General features: G+C 44.4%; 1 protein-coding gene across 4 annotated transcripts in view; it reads right to left on the bottom strand.

Annotated features, from left to right (window-relative positions):
• Positions 1–13,949, bottom strand: part of STON2 (stonin 2) — a 189,593-nt gene that overhangs the window by 57,599 nt on the left and 118,045 nt on the right. For 3 of the 4 annotated variants that reach the window (XR_009864798.1, XM_062181225.1, XM_062181224.1), the window contains exon 5: positions 12,920–13,072. The exons of the other annotated variant lie outside the window; for it this stretch is intronic. Coding sequence is in view for 2 of the 3 variants with exons in the window: in XM_062181225.1 (XP_062037209.1) it covers positions 12,920–13,072 (153 nt within the window). In the remaining variant the exon portion in view is untranslated. The remainder of the gene's footprint in view (positions 1–12,919; positions 13,073–13,949) is intronic. 4 annotated transcript variants of the gene reach the window in all.

Here is a 13,949-nt window from a genome sequence, read left to right as displayed (position 1 = left end):
CCTGGTCTCCCATGGGGTGCAGGGCCCAAGCACTTGGGCCATCCTCCACTGCCTTCCCAGGCCATAGCAGAGAGCTGGCCTGGAAGAGGGTCAACCGGGATAGAATCCGGCACCCCAACCAGGACTAGAACCCGGTGTGCCGGCGCCGCAAGGTGGAGGATTAGCCAGTTAAGCCACGGCGCCGGCCCATTTTTTTATTTTCAAGATTTTGTTTTATTTATCTGAAAGTCAGAGTTACAGAGAGAGAAGAGACAGATATCTTTCATCCACTGGTTCACTCCCCAGATGGCCACAATGGCCAACGCTCAACCAGGTCAAAGCCAGAAGCTTCATCTGCATCTCCCATGTGGGTGAGAGGGGCCCAAGCACTTGGGCCATTTTCTGCTGCTTTTCCCAGGCCATTAGCAGGGAGCTGAATTGCAAGTGGATCATCCAGGACTCGAACCAGCGCCCATATGAGATGCTGGCCTTGCAGGCAGCAGCTTTATACACTATACCACAATGCTGGCCCCAAAAGTCCATAGTAAGATCTTTACAAATTCCGAGTATGATTACAGAAAGAACATACTTACCAGGAAACATGAGTTTATTATGCTTCCTGACCTAGCCTGGGAGTCATGGAAGGCTTCCCTGAGGAGGTAATGTTGACAATGAGACATGAAGTGTGAACAGGAGTCAGGGGAGAGGAAGCAGCAGAACTTTCCAGTGCCTTAAAAATTTTAAGATATCAATGAAGCCAAGTCTGTTCTACTGGAGTGCTGTGTTTTTACATATGGGGACAGAAGTGGAAGAAATCTCGGAAATCTCACTTAAGCCTTTCATTTTACCTAGAATGGAAGTAAAATCTCCATGTGAGCTGTCCAAGGCCACCCCGGCTAGGATTAGATTCCCAGGCTCCTGGCTCTCAGCCAGTGACTTCTGACTATATGGTCACAAGAATGGCAGATTCAGTGGCTACAAGGGACTCTGGGCAGTGAGGATGGGACACTGAAATTCCCAAAAAATGAAGAGCTTATCCCATATTTACAGGGTATGCAGGGCTGGGGCTGTGGTATAGCAGATAAAGCCACCGCCTGCAGTGCCAGCATCCCATATGGGCGCAGGTTCGATCCAGTTCTATTTCTGGTCCAGCTCTCTGCTATGGCCTGGGAAAGCAGCAGAAGATGGCCCTGGTCCTTAGGCCCCTGCATCTGCGTGGGAGACTTGGAAGAGGCTCCTGGCTCCAGAAAAGCCCAGCTCCGGCTGTTGCAGCCATTTGGGGAGTGAACCAGCAAATGGAAGAGCTCTCTCTCTGCCTCTGCCTCTCTGTAACTCTGCCTTTCAAATAAATAAATAAATAAATAAATCTTTTAAAGAGTATGAGAGGGTTGGAGATTGAAGGGTTTTACAGTGGAACATTTCACAAATGAACTCAGCTCTGTTGGTGAAGAAAGGGTCAACATGTTCAGGTAGTTTGGATTCGAATGCATGGAAAACCAGGAAAAGAGAGTGAGGCAGGCTAGTGATAATGGGTGTGAGGCAGTGTGATCAATCAATCCAGAGAGATCCTCAGTGTCTATTGATTTTACCCATTAGCCCAGCATGAACTGCAATTAGCCCAAGCTTTGATTATCAGCACACCTGAGCTCTCCTTGCCCCTCACAGAGATAACAAGAAACAGCAGCCCTACATAATAGGCTGGACATTTTTTTAAGTGCCTATGAAATCTCCAGGGCACTTACGATTGCTTAACCAATGTTCCTGTTCCTCCATTTTCTTTCTTCCCTTTATAACACTGCATCACCAAGTAAAAAGTAACCCCTTCATTATCTTTTCTTCTCAGTAAGCAAGACTGGCATGGAGTTGGTTAGAAGGACTGGTAAATTCAGAGGAAAAATCCACACCCTGGCCCAGTCTGGCCTCTTCCAATATGTAGAAGTAAACATGGGCATTAATACAAGAGCTTTTGCTATCACTATAGTCATTAAGCAGTACCAGTAAGAGAAAGTTTTTAAATGTTGCCTGGGGAGGGCATCTCTCAAAAGAGAGGCCTCATTAAGAAGGGAGAACCAGATTCTACTGCCTTCAGGTTAAATCTCAATTTCTTCCCCACCTTATACCTCTTCAAGGGACGAAAGGTTAGAAAGGTCTCTCCCAACAAACAAGATCTTTCTCCTCTCTCTCTTTGCCTTTCCATGATTCTTAGCCCCTGCTCTGTGCTGGGCCTCTTTGTCTCTGCAAAGAAGATGCTTCACTGAAACATTATTGAAAAAAAAAAAAAAAAAAAAAAAAACACACGCAGTTGTTCCCCAGATAATGAGGTCGCCTGCAAGCCGGCATTTCCAATGTAGGCAGGCGACAAAGCTGGCAGAATTCTCAACCTGTTGCTATAGTAGCAGAAAGAATGTGATTCCAGCAGCTCTGCTCAGATCCAAATCCAAATCCCTCCTGCTCCCACAGAGAACATTAACCCTTCACTGCCCTCTATCAGGAGCAGAAACACCTGGAAGAACCCCAGAGTTTTCCTGGGAGCTGGATGACATTTGCTTATTCATTCTTTCATTCATTCAACATTTGTTTATTTAGATTCTAATATACTGGCTCCTGAGCTTTCAGTGGTAAAGAAAGCAGACATGGCCCCTGGCAGTGAGCAAGAGGAGGGGTAGAATATTAAATTATTGGTCAAGTAACAATATATTAGCCTCAGAGTGTATGAGAGACATATATTAGGTTTTCAGTAAAAACATCACTGGAAAGGAAACAGCCTATGTACAACAAGCAGCTTATCCACTAATTGAGGCAGACCCTCTGTATTCTGGGTCGCTGGAATTATTGTTTGCATGTGCTAACCTGACAAAACTATCACTGGAAATGCCTGCTCCTATCATATCACACCTCCTACAAAGGATTAGTTTAAATCCATTTCTTACATAAAACAGAAATAGTACAATCTATCAGAGAACCACTGCAAGTGGTGGCTAACCATGAGGTAATGAACCTGCATTTACAGTTACCAAGTGACAGTAATGGCAAGTGAGGGCTCAGAAAACACATGAGGGGCAGGCATGCAGCATCACAATTATGACCCTGCTTGAGTCTTGAGCATTCTGTATCAGTGTGCCTGGCTTCAAGTCTCAGTTTGTCTCTGATTTCAGTTTCCTGTGAATGAAGACTCTGGGAGACAATAGGTGATGGTTCAAGTACTCGGGTCCCTCCTTCACATACAACACCCAGACTGCCTTCCCTGTTCTTGGCTCTGGCCTGGCACTGGCCTGATCCAGCCCTGACTTTTGCAGGCGTTTAGAGTGGACAGACAGATCTCTTTCACTCTGCTTTCAAATAAATAAATCTAAAAAAAATTTTTTTAAATATGTAAAAGAGCTGCTGTGACACTGATATCAGATATGAGCACCAGTTCAAGTCCTAGCTACTCCACTTCTGATCCAGCTCCCTGCTAATGTGCCTGGGAAAGCAGCAGAAGACGGGCCAAGTGCTTGTGCCTCTGCATCCACTTGGGAGTCCCAGAAGAAGCTCCTGGCTTCGTCCTGGTTCAGTCCTGGCCTTTGCAGCCATCTGGGGAATGAATCAGCAGATGGAAGATCTCTATTTATCTTTCCATCTCTCTGTCTCTAACTCTGACTTCCAAATAAATAAATCAAATCTTAAAACAAGAAAAGAAAAATCTATGAACCTGTAGTCCAGCTACTTTGCCTGAGACTCTGGTGTGGAAATCTCATATTGGTGGACACCCATTTTGTAGATTTTCTTGTTTCCCAGGCAGCATGAATGCTAGGATGGTAGCATTTCTCACGAGGATAAACTCAGTAGGCAATCATATCCTGATAAACATTTTGTGAAATATGACAGCATCAGTAAGATTGCCAAGAAAAAGCTGGAAATAAAGATGACAGTTTCTAATCTCACCAGCCAAAGGATGTGTCACAGGGAAGTTACATAATCCTTTATACCTCAGTGTCCTCAGAGGTAAATTTGATAGCCCATGTGGATCCAAAGGCGCAGACTGAGCAACAGCAATCCTATCAATGAGTGATCTGGAATAAAGCTCTCCATTCTTATTCTCAGTCATTAATACCGTAAAACATGGATTCTATCCCGGAGAACATTTGAGAACTTTTACAATCATGTTAGAATACTGGTTCCTTTTCTCAATAGGAGAGGCTCAGGCCTTTAACAAAATCAGTTAGGAAAAGATGGGCCATCAGACAGGATAGGCACCCAGAACTCTTTCAACCACTGTGATGCTGAGCTAGGGTTTGGGAAAAGGTCCTCAGGTTTAGATAAGATGTAAATGCCTTCTTTTTCAACCTGAGATGAAAGGAATCATAACACAAGGATGTTGTTGTGTGATCTAAATAACACCACCACTCAAATCATACTCTCCTGGAACTGGACAGTGGGAACAACCAAATCCTTTGCATTTTGGGGGATGGGGTACAAACAGAACTAAAGGTATTCTATGGGGATTCTACTGCTCTCCCTGCAACCACCTCCAGGTTGAGACACCTCTAGGATTCCTTCTTCAAAATTAAAACAGATAAATCAGGGCGCAATGAGTCCTAGGCTTACTTCCACATGACAAGGAACTGACTGGCTCCACGTGACAGGCATTTCTCTTCTTCTTGGCTAGTCCGAGATCCAGCTGACTTCACAGGGGCCTTCGAAAGCAGGAAAAAGAGCAATTCTCTCACAGGGCCCTCGTCCATCATGAAAGATTACCTTCACGGCCCTATTTCCTGACCCCTTTCTGAATCCATGCCTTTTGCAGCAGGACTGCAGTTGTTCAGGCTAAAAAAGGTGGAAGATATTCCCCTGCCCTTTACGTGGTGCTTGGCGACGTGACTTGCTTTGACCAACAGGATGTTAACAGGTTAATGAAATCATCAAGAGCTCGAAATGAGTTTGTACACTGGGGTTTGTGCCTTTGTGTCTGCTGTCATCAGGATAAGAACATGCTCAAGCCAGCAGGATGTGCCAGGGGGAGCAGGAGAGACATGCCAGGTAGAGTTACTTCCATCTGAACCCAGCATACAATCAGCTGGTCCTCCCTCAACATGAAGACACAGGGGCTATGAAATGCACTGCTATAGACCACTAAGATTTTGTGGTGGTTTGTAGAGCAGCATTATTGCAACAACTGATACACACACTACAGGAAAATCTCACATATAGTTTAAGGGTTAAAATTTGTTTTTTTTTTTTTAATAGATACTAATAGATTTCCAAATTCCCCCCCCCCCCCCATTAGAATACAAGGTCCTTCTGGTAAATGTTTTCTTAAGTTGTTATCTAATGGTTGAAACGGTTTGCTAAGTATTCATGTAATATTGCTATTGTCAGCAAGCGATCTAGGACTTGCTCCCTCATTTCTCTATTCTAAGCACAACTTGTTCTTTCATTTCTCTATTCTCTTCAAGGTAGGAAACGAATTCTATTATAAAGGAATCTGTAGGATGCATAATTTAATCTTTAGACCTTATAAAAGAGATGGCTAACATTTTTCTGTAATAGCATAGCCAAAATAAGAACTTAAATAATAATCTCATAGCTAGATTCACTTCGCCATCAGCGAAGTATACAGTAAGTAGAAAAAACCTCCCTTTCAGACCAAAGGGAAAGAAAGTTTTAAAGTGAGAATATGATTTTCCTCATGGGCATTGTCTACCTTAGAAAAACTACTACAGAACATGCCTGTGACTATAGACTTGTAGTTCAGGCCACCGAAGATTAGAGATGGGACTTGGGCACTCCCTTGACTTGCATCCTCTGGTCTGCTTTAACACAAACCAGGAGGAAAAGAAAGCTAGGCATCAGAAGCAATGGGTGGCAGGCCTATTAATGGCTGATCTGTACAGTGATCTGCCCTCAAGGAGACCCAACAGGCCAGTCCACTGCAGTGGCTTTCAATGTGGTAAGCCTGGGCTTTAGCAGAAGTCAGCTTGTGAAGAGCCCTGGCAGCTCTGCCAAGAGTTGGATCACTGGAAATGGACCTGCCCTGGAGTCGAAGGATGCCCAGGTCAGAGCCACAGATCTTATTGGCTCTAAGCTGAAAAGCCCTTCACTCAGCCCAACTTCCAAAGTGACCACTGCAGCTGAGGGGATGGTCAAGTAGGGTCAGCAACATTGCAGGCAGAACTGTACATTTCTTGTTAGAGATGCCACCTGCCTTTACCTGGCCAGCTCTCCTCCCAGGCCAGCCAAGTAATGAAAGTCAACAGAGTGCCTTCGCCTAGGAGGTTCACACCTCCCTTAGGATATACCCCATGTGAAGAGATAGATAGGTCTGGGCCTCTGAATTTACAAGGCCTAAAGCCCACCAGATTATCATCAAGCCCCTTCTATCAGGTTCTATTTGCCTCTCAATCAGAAAAATTACTTGTAGCTTAGACAGCACCTTTCTTAGCTCCTCTAATAATGACTCTGTCCTTTGTTCTAGGCCCTGTCTAGTGCACTTGGGCCTCATTCCTTTGTAATCATAACCTCTACTCTACCACCAATGGCTCTACTCCCAACCTGTGTGTACTGATGGTCCTCTTCCCCACTTAATGCTGTATAATTGTTCAAACCTGGTAAATGCCACTCTTAGGATCACTGGTTACTATCCTCACTCTGTCTTTTATGACCTTGTCTAAATATGATCAGAGTCGGCAAACTTGGAAGGCTTCCATAGCCTTGGCAACTCATGACGACAGCCTAGGGTGGTTACTGGCGCCATAAACTAGAGTGTCAATTTGTTGGGTCAACAACAGGAGCCACTGTGCACTTGCTCCTCATGTGGGATCTCTGTCCTTAATGTGCTGTACATTGTGATTTAATGCTATAACTAGTACTCAAACAGTATATTTCACTTTGTGTTTCTATGTGGGTGCAAACTGTTGAAATCTTTATACTAAATTGATCTTCTGTATATAAAGAGAATTGAAAATGAATCTTGATGCAAATGGAAGGGGGAGGGAGTGGGAGAGGGGAGGGTTTCGGGTGGGAGGGAAGTTATGGGAGGGGGAAACCATTGTAATCCATAAGCTGTACACTGGAAATTTATATTCATTAAATAAAAGTTAAAAAAAATAGAATACAAGGTCCTGCAAGCGACACATGATTCTAGTCATTAGTGTGCACCTGCATCAGGGTCATGTGTACAAGGTCCTGCAAGCGACACATGATTCTAGTCATTAGTGTGCACCTGCATCAGGGTCATGTGCTTTCAACCAAAGGTGATAATAAAGTTTACTTGTGCAGCTGGAAGTATACCAAGTCAGTAATGAACTCTGAACCTCCTGAATGTTACTTGCTTAAGTACAAATGAATGGGATCATTCCTTTTTCAGTAAAGGGACTGATAAAATTATTAATAAGTTGCTGGTTTTTAATCTTGAACAATCACAAGAGTTGCTGAAATCATGGATTCCTAGTCTCCATCTATAGACATCTGAATATTCTGATATAAGACCTAGGAATCCATATTGTGAAAAATGTTTCAGATCACAAGAATTGAGATCTGCACCTCGCAGATCTCTTCTGCTGAGTTGAACTAAGTGTTTATGAGGACAGGCCCAAATGTGAGTACAGGGAAATGAGGCCCAGGGAACCACAGTGTCAGCACTGTTACTGTTAGTACACAAACCACTCCAAGACTCGTGAGCTTAGCTTGGGTTTTGATGGGCTTGTCTGATCTCTGCCTGGTCCATTCAAGTGTCTGAGGTCAGCTGGTTGGTCTAGGATTGTCCTACTCACATGTCTGGTGTATAGGATCACTGTCAGCAATAGTGACAGAGTTTCTGGGCCACAAAAAGCAAGCCCAGGAATGTCAGTGTGACAAACTGGGCCAGATTCCAAGAAAGCAACCAGATGTGTGAGGCCTCTTAAGACCTAGGCTGGAAACTACACATCGTGACTTCTGCTCAATCTATTTGCCAAAATAAATAATAAGGCCAAACTCAGATTCGGGGTTGGGGACAGTTTCCATATTTTGCTAAGAGGATTAGTATAGTCATATCACTAGGGAATAGACCCAAAGAGGGGAATAATTAGGACCATTTTTGCAATCAATTTATTATATTGCATAATGGGAGAAAAACACCATCTGCAGCCAACTGTGATTTCTAAATGAGAGCCAAAGTTTTTACTCTCATCTGACACAGTCCTCAGGTCAAGGGCTCACCTGATTTCCTTCATTTCTACTTCTGAACACATCCATTACTTAACCCAAACTAAAGCTAAGCCATCTATTTATTCTCAGCATGATTTTCCTTTTTTTCTCTTTTCCTTTTTTTTTATTTAGTAAATATAAATTTCCAAAGTACAGTTTATGGATTACAATGGCTCCTTCCCCCCATAATTTCCCTCCCACTCACATCCCTCCCATCTCCCACTCCCTCTCCCATTCCATTCACATCAAGATTCATTTTCAATTATCTTTATATACAGAAGATCGATTTAGTATATATTAAGGAAAGAGTTCATCAGTTTGCACCCACACAGAAACACCAAGTGTAAAAATACTGTTTCAGTACTAGTTATAGCATTACTTCACATTGGACAACACATTAAGGACAGATCCCACATGAGACGTAAGTACACAGTGACTCCTGTTGTTGACTTAACGATTTGACACTCTTGTTTATGGCGTCAGTAATCTCCCCAGGCTCTAGTCATGAGTTGCCAAGGCTATGGAAGCCTTTTGGGTTCGCCGACTTCGATCTTATTCAGACAGGGTCATAGTCAAAGTGGAAGTTCTCTCCTCCCTTCAGAGAAAGGTACCTCCTTCTTTGATGGCCCCATTCTTTCCACTGGGATCTCACTCACAGAGATCTTTCATTTAGTTCTTTTTTTTTTTTTTTTTCCCAGAGTGTCTTGGCTTTCCATGCCTAAAATACTTTCATGAACTCTTCAGTCAGATCCAAATGCCTTAAGGGCTGAATCTGAGACCAGAGTGCTATTTAGGACATCTGCCATTCTATGAGTCTGCTGTGTATCCTGCTTCCCATGATGGATTCTCAGCATGATTTTCTATTATTTTCTATTTGGGGTTTAAGAAGATGTGGCTGACACGTCATCCTTATGAGGATTTGTTTAGAGCAAATCTCTCTGGGATGTTGCTTCTTGACTTGGGATGTGTCTACAGATGAAATGTGAAAATGGTCATCAGGGCTACAGCCTCCAAAGAAACCCAGAGCATTAACATGAGGAGCACGAAAGTATTAAGAAGAAATATTGCAGGAAAAAGAGAACAGAGAAGACCAGCCAATAGCCCCACAGAGTAGTAAGCTCATACTCACTGAAGACTCTGGTGGGTGCAAATTGCACAGCTAAGCACCTTTCACTCCACCTCCCTACCCTCCTGACCTCACCACTTGTCAAGCTGTGACCACTTGGGAAACACACTCACACTACAAAGCCTTAATCCAAAAGAGCTCTCCCAGATAAAGGCTGCAAGATATATACAGCCTGGCTGGGATGCAGCAGCAGTAGGTGCAATGTCCCTGTAAGTGAAAACTTGCCATGACTCTTTGATTAGCTCCACTCCAATCATTTTAACATTTATTTGTGACAGCAGGGGATGGGAGAGAAAAGAAGTCCAGAAACCAGGATGGCAAAAGAACACCAAAGTTAGACAGTGTCTGCAGGCCCTTTGGAGGGAATTTGGCAGGCGGGAATGTGCATGATGTTTAAAGGTGAGGCTGTTGGAAGAGTGCAGTTTGATTCCTATGCATATGTTCAGCTTTTATTATGCTTGTAGGATCACAGCTTTAAAGGACTAAGCATCAAGAGTGAATGAAACACCCGTGAAATAAAAAGAAATGCTAAATTCACCATAAAGTTGTCTCTCAAAAAACCTAAACTCAAACAGATGGTGCATGCAATTTGGTTTATGAAGAAACCCTAGGAAATACTGAAAAACATACTGAAAAAGGCAATCAATGGGAGGAAATGTTGCCCACCCTCTTATCAACTAGGTTTTCTCTGAGCACGGGATCTGGGAGGGAAGCAGGCTTGGTAGGTCTGATGAGGTTCTTATCTTTTTTTTTTTAAATTTTTTTTTATTATTATTTTTGAGTGGACAGTGAGAGAGAGAGAGAGACAGAGAGAACGGTCTTCCTTTTGCCATTGGTTCACCCTCCAAAGGCCGCCGTGGCCGGCGTGCTGCAGCCGGCGCATCGCGCTGATCCGAAGCCAGGAGCCAGGTGCTTCTCCTGGTCTCCCATGAGGGTGCAGGGCCCAAGCACTTGGGCCATCCTCCACTGCCTTCCCAGGCCATAGCAGAGAGCTGGCCTGGAAGAGGGGCAACCGGGATGGAATCCGGGGCCCCGACCGGGACTAGAACCCGGTGTGCCGGTGCCGCAAGGCAGAGGATTAGCCATCCTCCACTGCACTCCCGGACCATAGCAAAGAGCTGGCCTGGAAGAGGGGCAACCGGGACAGAATCCGGCGCCCCGACCGGGACTAGAACCCGGTGTGCCGGCGCCACAAGGCAGAGGATTAGCCTATTGAACCATGGCGCCAGCCTGATGTTCTTATCTTATAGTGTGTAGTACCCAGTGGGTAAATGCTTATCAGAGTCAGAATGGCAATTAGGAATGTAAACAGGGGTTAAGATGCTGTTTGGGATGCCAGTGTACCCTGTGAGAGTGCCTGGTTTGAGTCCTAGCTATTCTGCTTTTCATCCAGCTTTCCACTAATGTGCACCCTGGGAGGCAGCAAATAATGGCTCAAGAGCTTGGGTCTCTGCCATTTGTATAGGTAACCCAGATGGAGTCTTGGGCCCCTGGTTTGGGCCTGGCCTAGCCCCAACTGTTGTGGGAAACTGGAGAGTAAATCAGCAACAGATCTCAATATCTTTCTCTTGCTCTCTCTCTCTCTGTGTGTGTCATTCTGCCTTTTCAATAAATAAATATTTTAAAAAATGGCTATCAGTCACCCCATGGGTGACTTGTAGTGACATCCATTTGTTTTCTGATCCTAACTGAAAAGTCACAAATTTACACATGTAATTTCCAGGCAGAATCAACATAGTAGTCCCTACCTCTGCTTCTTGCTCACTCTGTTATTAAAATAAGTGCCAGTCTTGGATGATCCTCTAATGTACTGGCTGACTGGGCTGCAGTCAATCCATGCTTCTGATTAATTAGAGAAGGGGGAAACCAAAGCTATAAGAAAGCAAACTACTGGTATTATCACCACAAGAGCACTGACAATGACAATGACAATGACATATAACACTTTCCTGAAACTTAGGGGGGGGGTTGGAGGGTACATGTACTCTAAGAAGAGGGGATTTCCTGCGCCTACTCCAGTACTCAGACATAGTCCACTTCACGCCCTTCTTATGTGGCAGAAAGCTTATGTGTGCCATCTCCAAACACTGTTTTTTTTAGGACTGTTGTTCACCATTGCTTTAAAAAAAAAACCCTAGGTATGTTAAATATAGGATGTTCCTTACAGTGAATCATTAAGTTGCCTGCACAGAGGGGCCAAGAACAACCCTGAGCTGCATTTGTAGAAACATCTGAGCACAGTTGTCATGTGTCATGGAAGCACCTCCAGTTTGGGCCATTTCTATCCCAGTTTCCTATGCCATTTCACCTATAAAACATTATAGGAGTGGCATTTTGCATAGCAGTTAAGTTGCCACTTGAGATACCCACATCCTTTATTGCAGTACCTGGGTTCGAATCCCAGCTCGGCTCTCAATCCTAGCTTCCTGCTAACGAGCAAAACTGGGAGGCACTTGATGACAGCTCAAGTACCTGGGTCCCTGCAACCCGTCTAAGAGACCTGAAAATTTCTGGTTTTCTGCTTCAGCCTGGCCCAGCCAGGACTGCCGCAAGGGCATCTGGAGAGTGAACTAGCAGATTGAAGATCTTCATCTCTCTGCCTTTCAAATAATAATTTAAAAATAAAACCTCTTAACTCAGCATCTTCACACTAATGTAATTCCTCACGGCCTGTGAAAGAATGGGGCTGTCTCAAGTAACACATGATAGTAGTGTATTATCAAATTAACTTTACGCTTAGCCTCATCTTCCCTATGACGTTTTCCTTGAAATCTTCCCAGGTATTAAAGCTTGGGTGAGGCCAGGAACCAGAGGCAACGGTTTTATCCTTTCACATGCCAGCGCAACCAAGGATTTGTGTTTAGAATAAATATTTGAAGCAGAGGACCCAGTTAACAATGCAGCACTTGATTGCTCTGAATGACTCTCTCACCCACAGCAATCAGGGACAAGGGACGAGTCCTTGGCACCAGCCCATGCAAAAAACCTGCTCCCCAGCCGCCTCTGTTTGCCTTCTGACCCTCCCCTCACAAAATTCTCAACCTACTACAAAGAACTCCGTTTTCTCCCTTACATACCACACGAATCCCACACTGAATATCAGACTTTTTCTTCCCAGAACAACACAAATTTAATTCAACAACTTCACATTTGCATATATTTATATTAGATCAACCTATCTTTTAAGGGATTTCCCCAAACTCTACTCTGGCACCTTAACAGTCAACTCTGCAACCTTTAAATAAGGTTTTCTTGATCTATTTTAAAACTGTGACCACAATTAGGCTACATTTCAATTAGCAGAGATGCCTGTGTATTAAAACACACACAATCCTTAGTACTTTTTCTTCCTCAAAAACCTATTCAGTAAGCAATGTAATTTTTTCCCTACAGGGCCAAAAGGATAAGTTGTACTAACCAGCAGTAATTAGTGTGTTAAGTTTTGTTCCAAGGCCAGGCTATCAGGTTACAAGTTCTAATAAACTCTGCTGGGAAAAGACGTTTTCTTTGTCTTGGGACCACCGAGAACTGTACAGCCAACCAAACAAAACACCTTTAATTCTCTCCCCCTCTAAACACAATCGAGAAGAAAAGCCAACACTAACGCAAATAAAGTCAAGGAAGTGTTCCTGCTACTTGCAGCCTTACCCTCGGGACCCTCACCAGGGCTCTGGCTCCTCCTGAGATGGAGTGGGGGTGGCGAGGGGTCCAGGACGTGGGTGCGGGTGGAGGTATGCTCCTTGCATGCTTGAACAGGACTCTCCACCGTCTGCCTGCCTGTCTGCCACTCAGTCCTCTCGTCTGGGTGGGAAGGGCCAAGACGGAAAAAAAAAAATGTGCAGGTTACTCACTGGCCTTCCTAGGGCAGACACACCCAGGAGGAGGGAGAGGCAAGGCACAGACAGTCTTCCCAGGCTGGGCCCAAGATCGCGAGCTTCTGATTCCCTTGTTATTACTTCCTGAACTTTCAGCTCGGTCTGCATGGGCACTTAAGGGAGGCAAATAACACATGGGTAATTGGATTCCAAGAGCTTACAGCAAAGGTTACTGAAAAGGCAATGCTTTAGCACACATCCCTTTACATTCAATTCTGAGATGTGTTTCTGACAAAGGAAAGGAGAGGGAAGAGTCATCCAGGACCGACGGCCTGGAAGAGCAGGTAGCAAGCAAGCTGGGATGTGGTTTAAACAGTGAATTTCTGGAGGCCAACGTTTAGGTTCAATTTTAGAAAACACAATTCTCAACAGTCTCCCGGGGACTGTGACCTCTGCCTTGTACAAGAGGTGCATTCTTGGAACAAGGATCTGTAAATCAAGATAGCAGAAATGTAGTCATTGTCAATGCAAGAATTTGTTACCTGATAGTCTGGCCTCTGATTACTCCTGCAATGAAGCCTGCTCACCAATGGAGGGTGCTTGAGGAATCTGTCTGTTTGGGTACACATGGGTGTTCGTAAACAAACACTCTACAGAATGCAGGAGAAGAGGAAGCCAAGGTTGAGGAGAGGGCAACACAGCACAGACTACAGAACTGGTCCTTAACCTCAGTTAATCCTGAAAACGCCTGGATGGGAGCAGGATCATTCTCTCTCTCACACATGAGCACACTTAAGACTCAGAGGCAGGGTAACCTGGCTCCCAGCCAGAAGACCCAAGATTGGAACCCGAGTTTGCCTGAA

The sequence above is a fragment of the Lepus europaeus genome, chromosome 22, assembly GCF_033115175.1.
Source record: "Lepus europaeus isolate LE1 chromosome 22, mLepTim1.pri, whole genome shotgun sequence".
Lineage (NCBI taxonomy): Eukaryota > Metazoa > Chordata > Mammalia > Lagomorpha > Leporidae > Lepus > Lepus europaeus.
The sequence above is the reverse complement of the archived record's forward strand: the minus strand, read 5'-3'. Positions and strand labels throughout refer to the sequence as shown.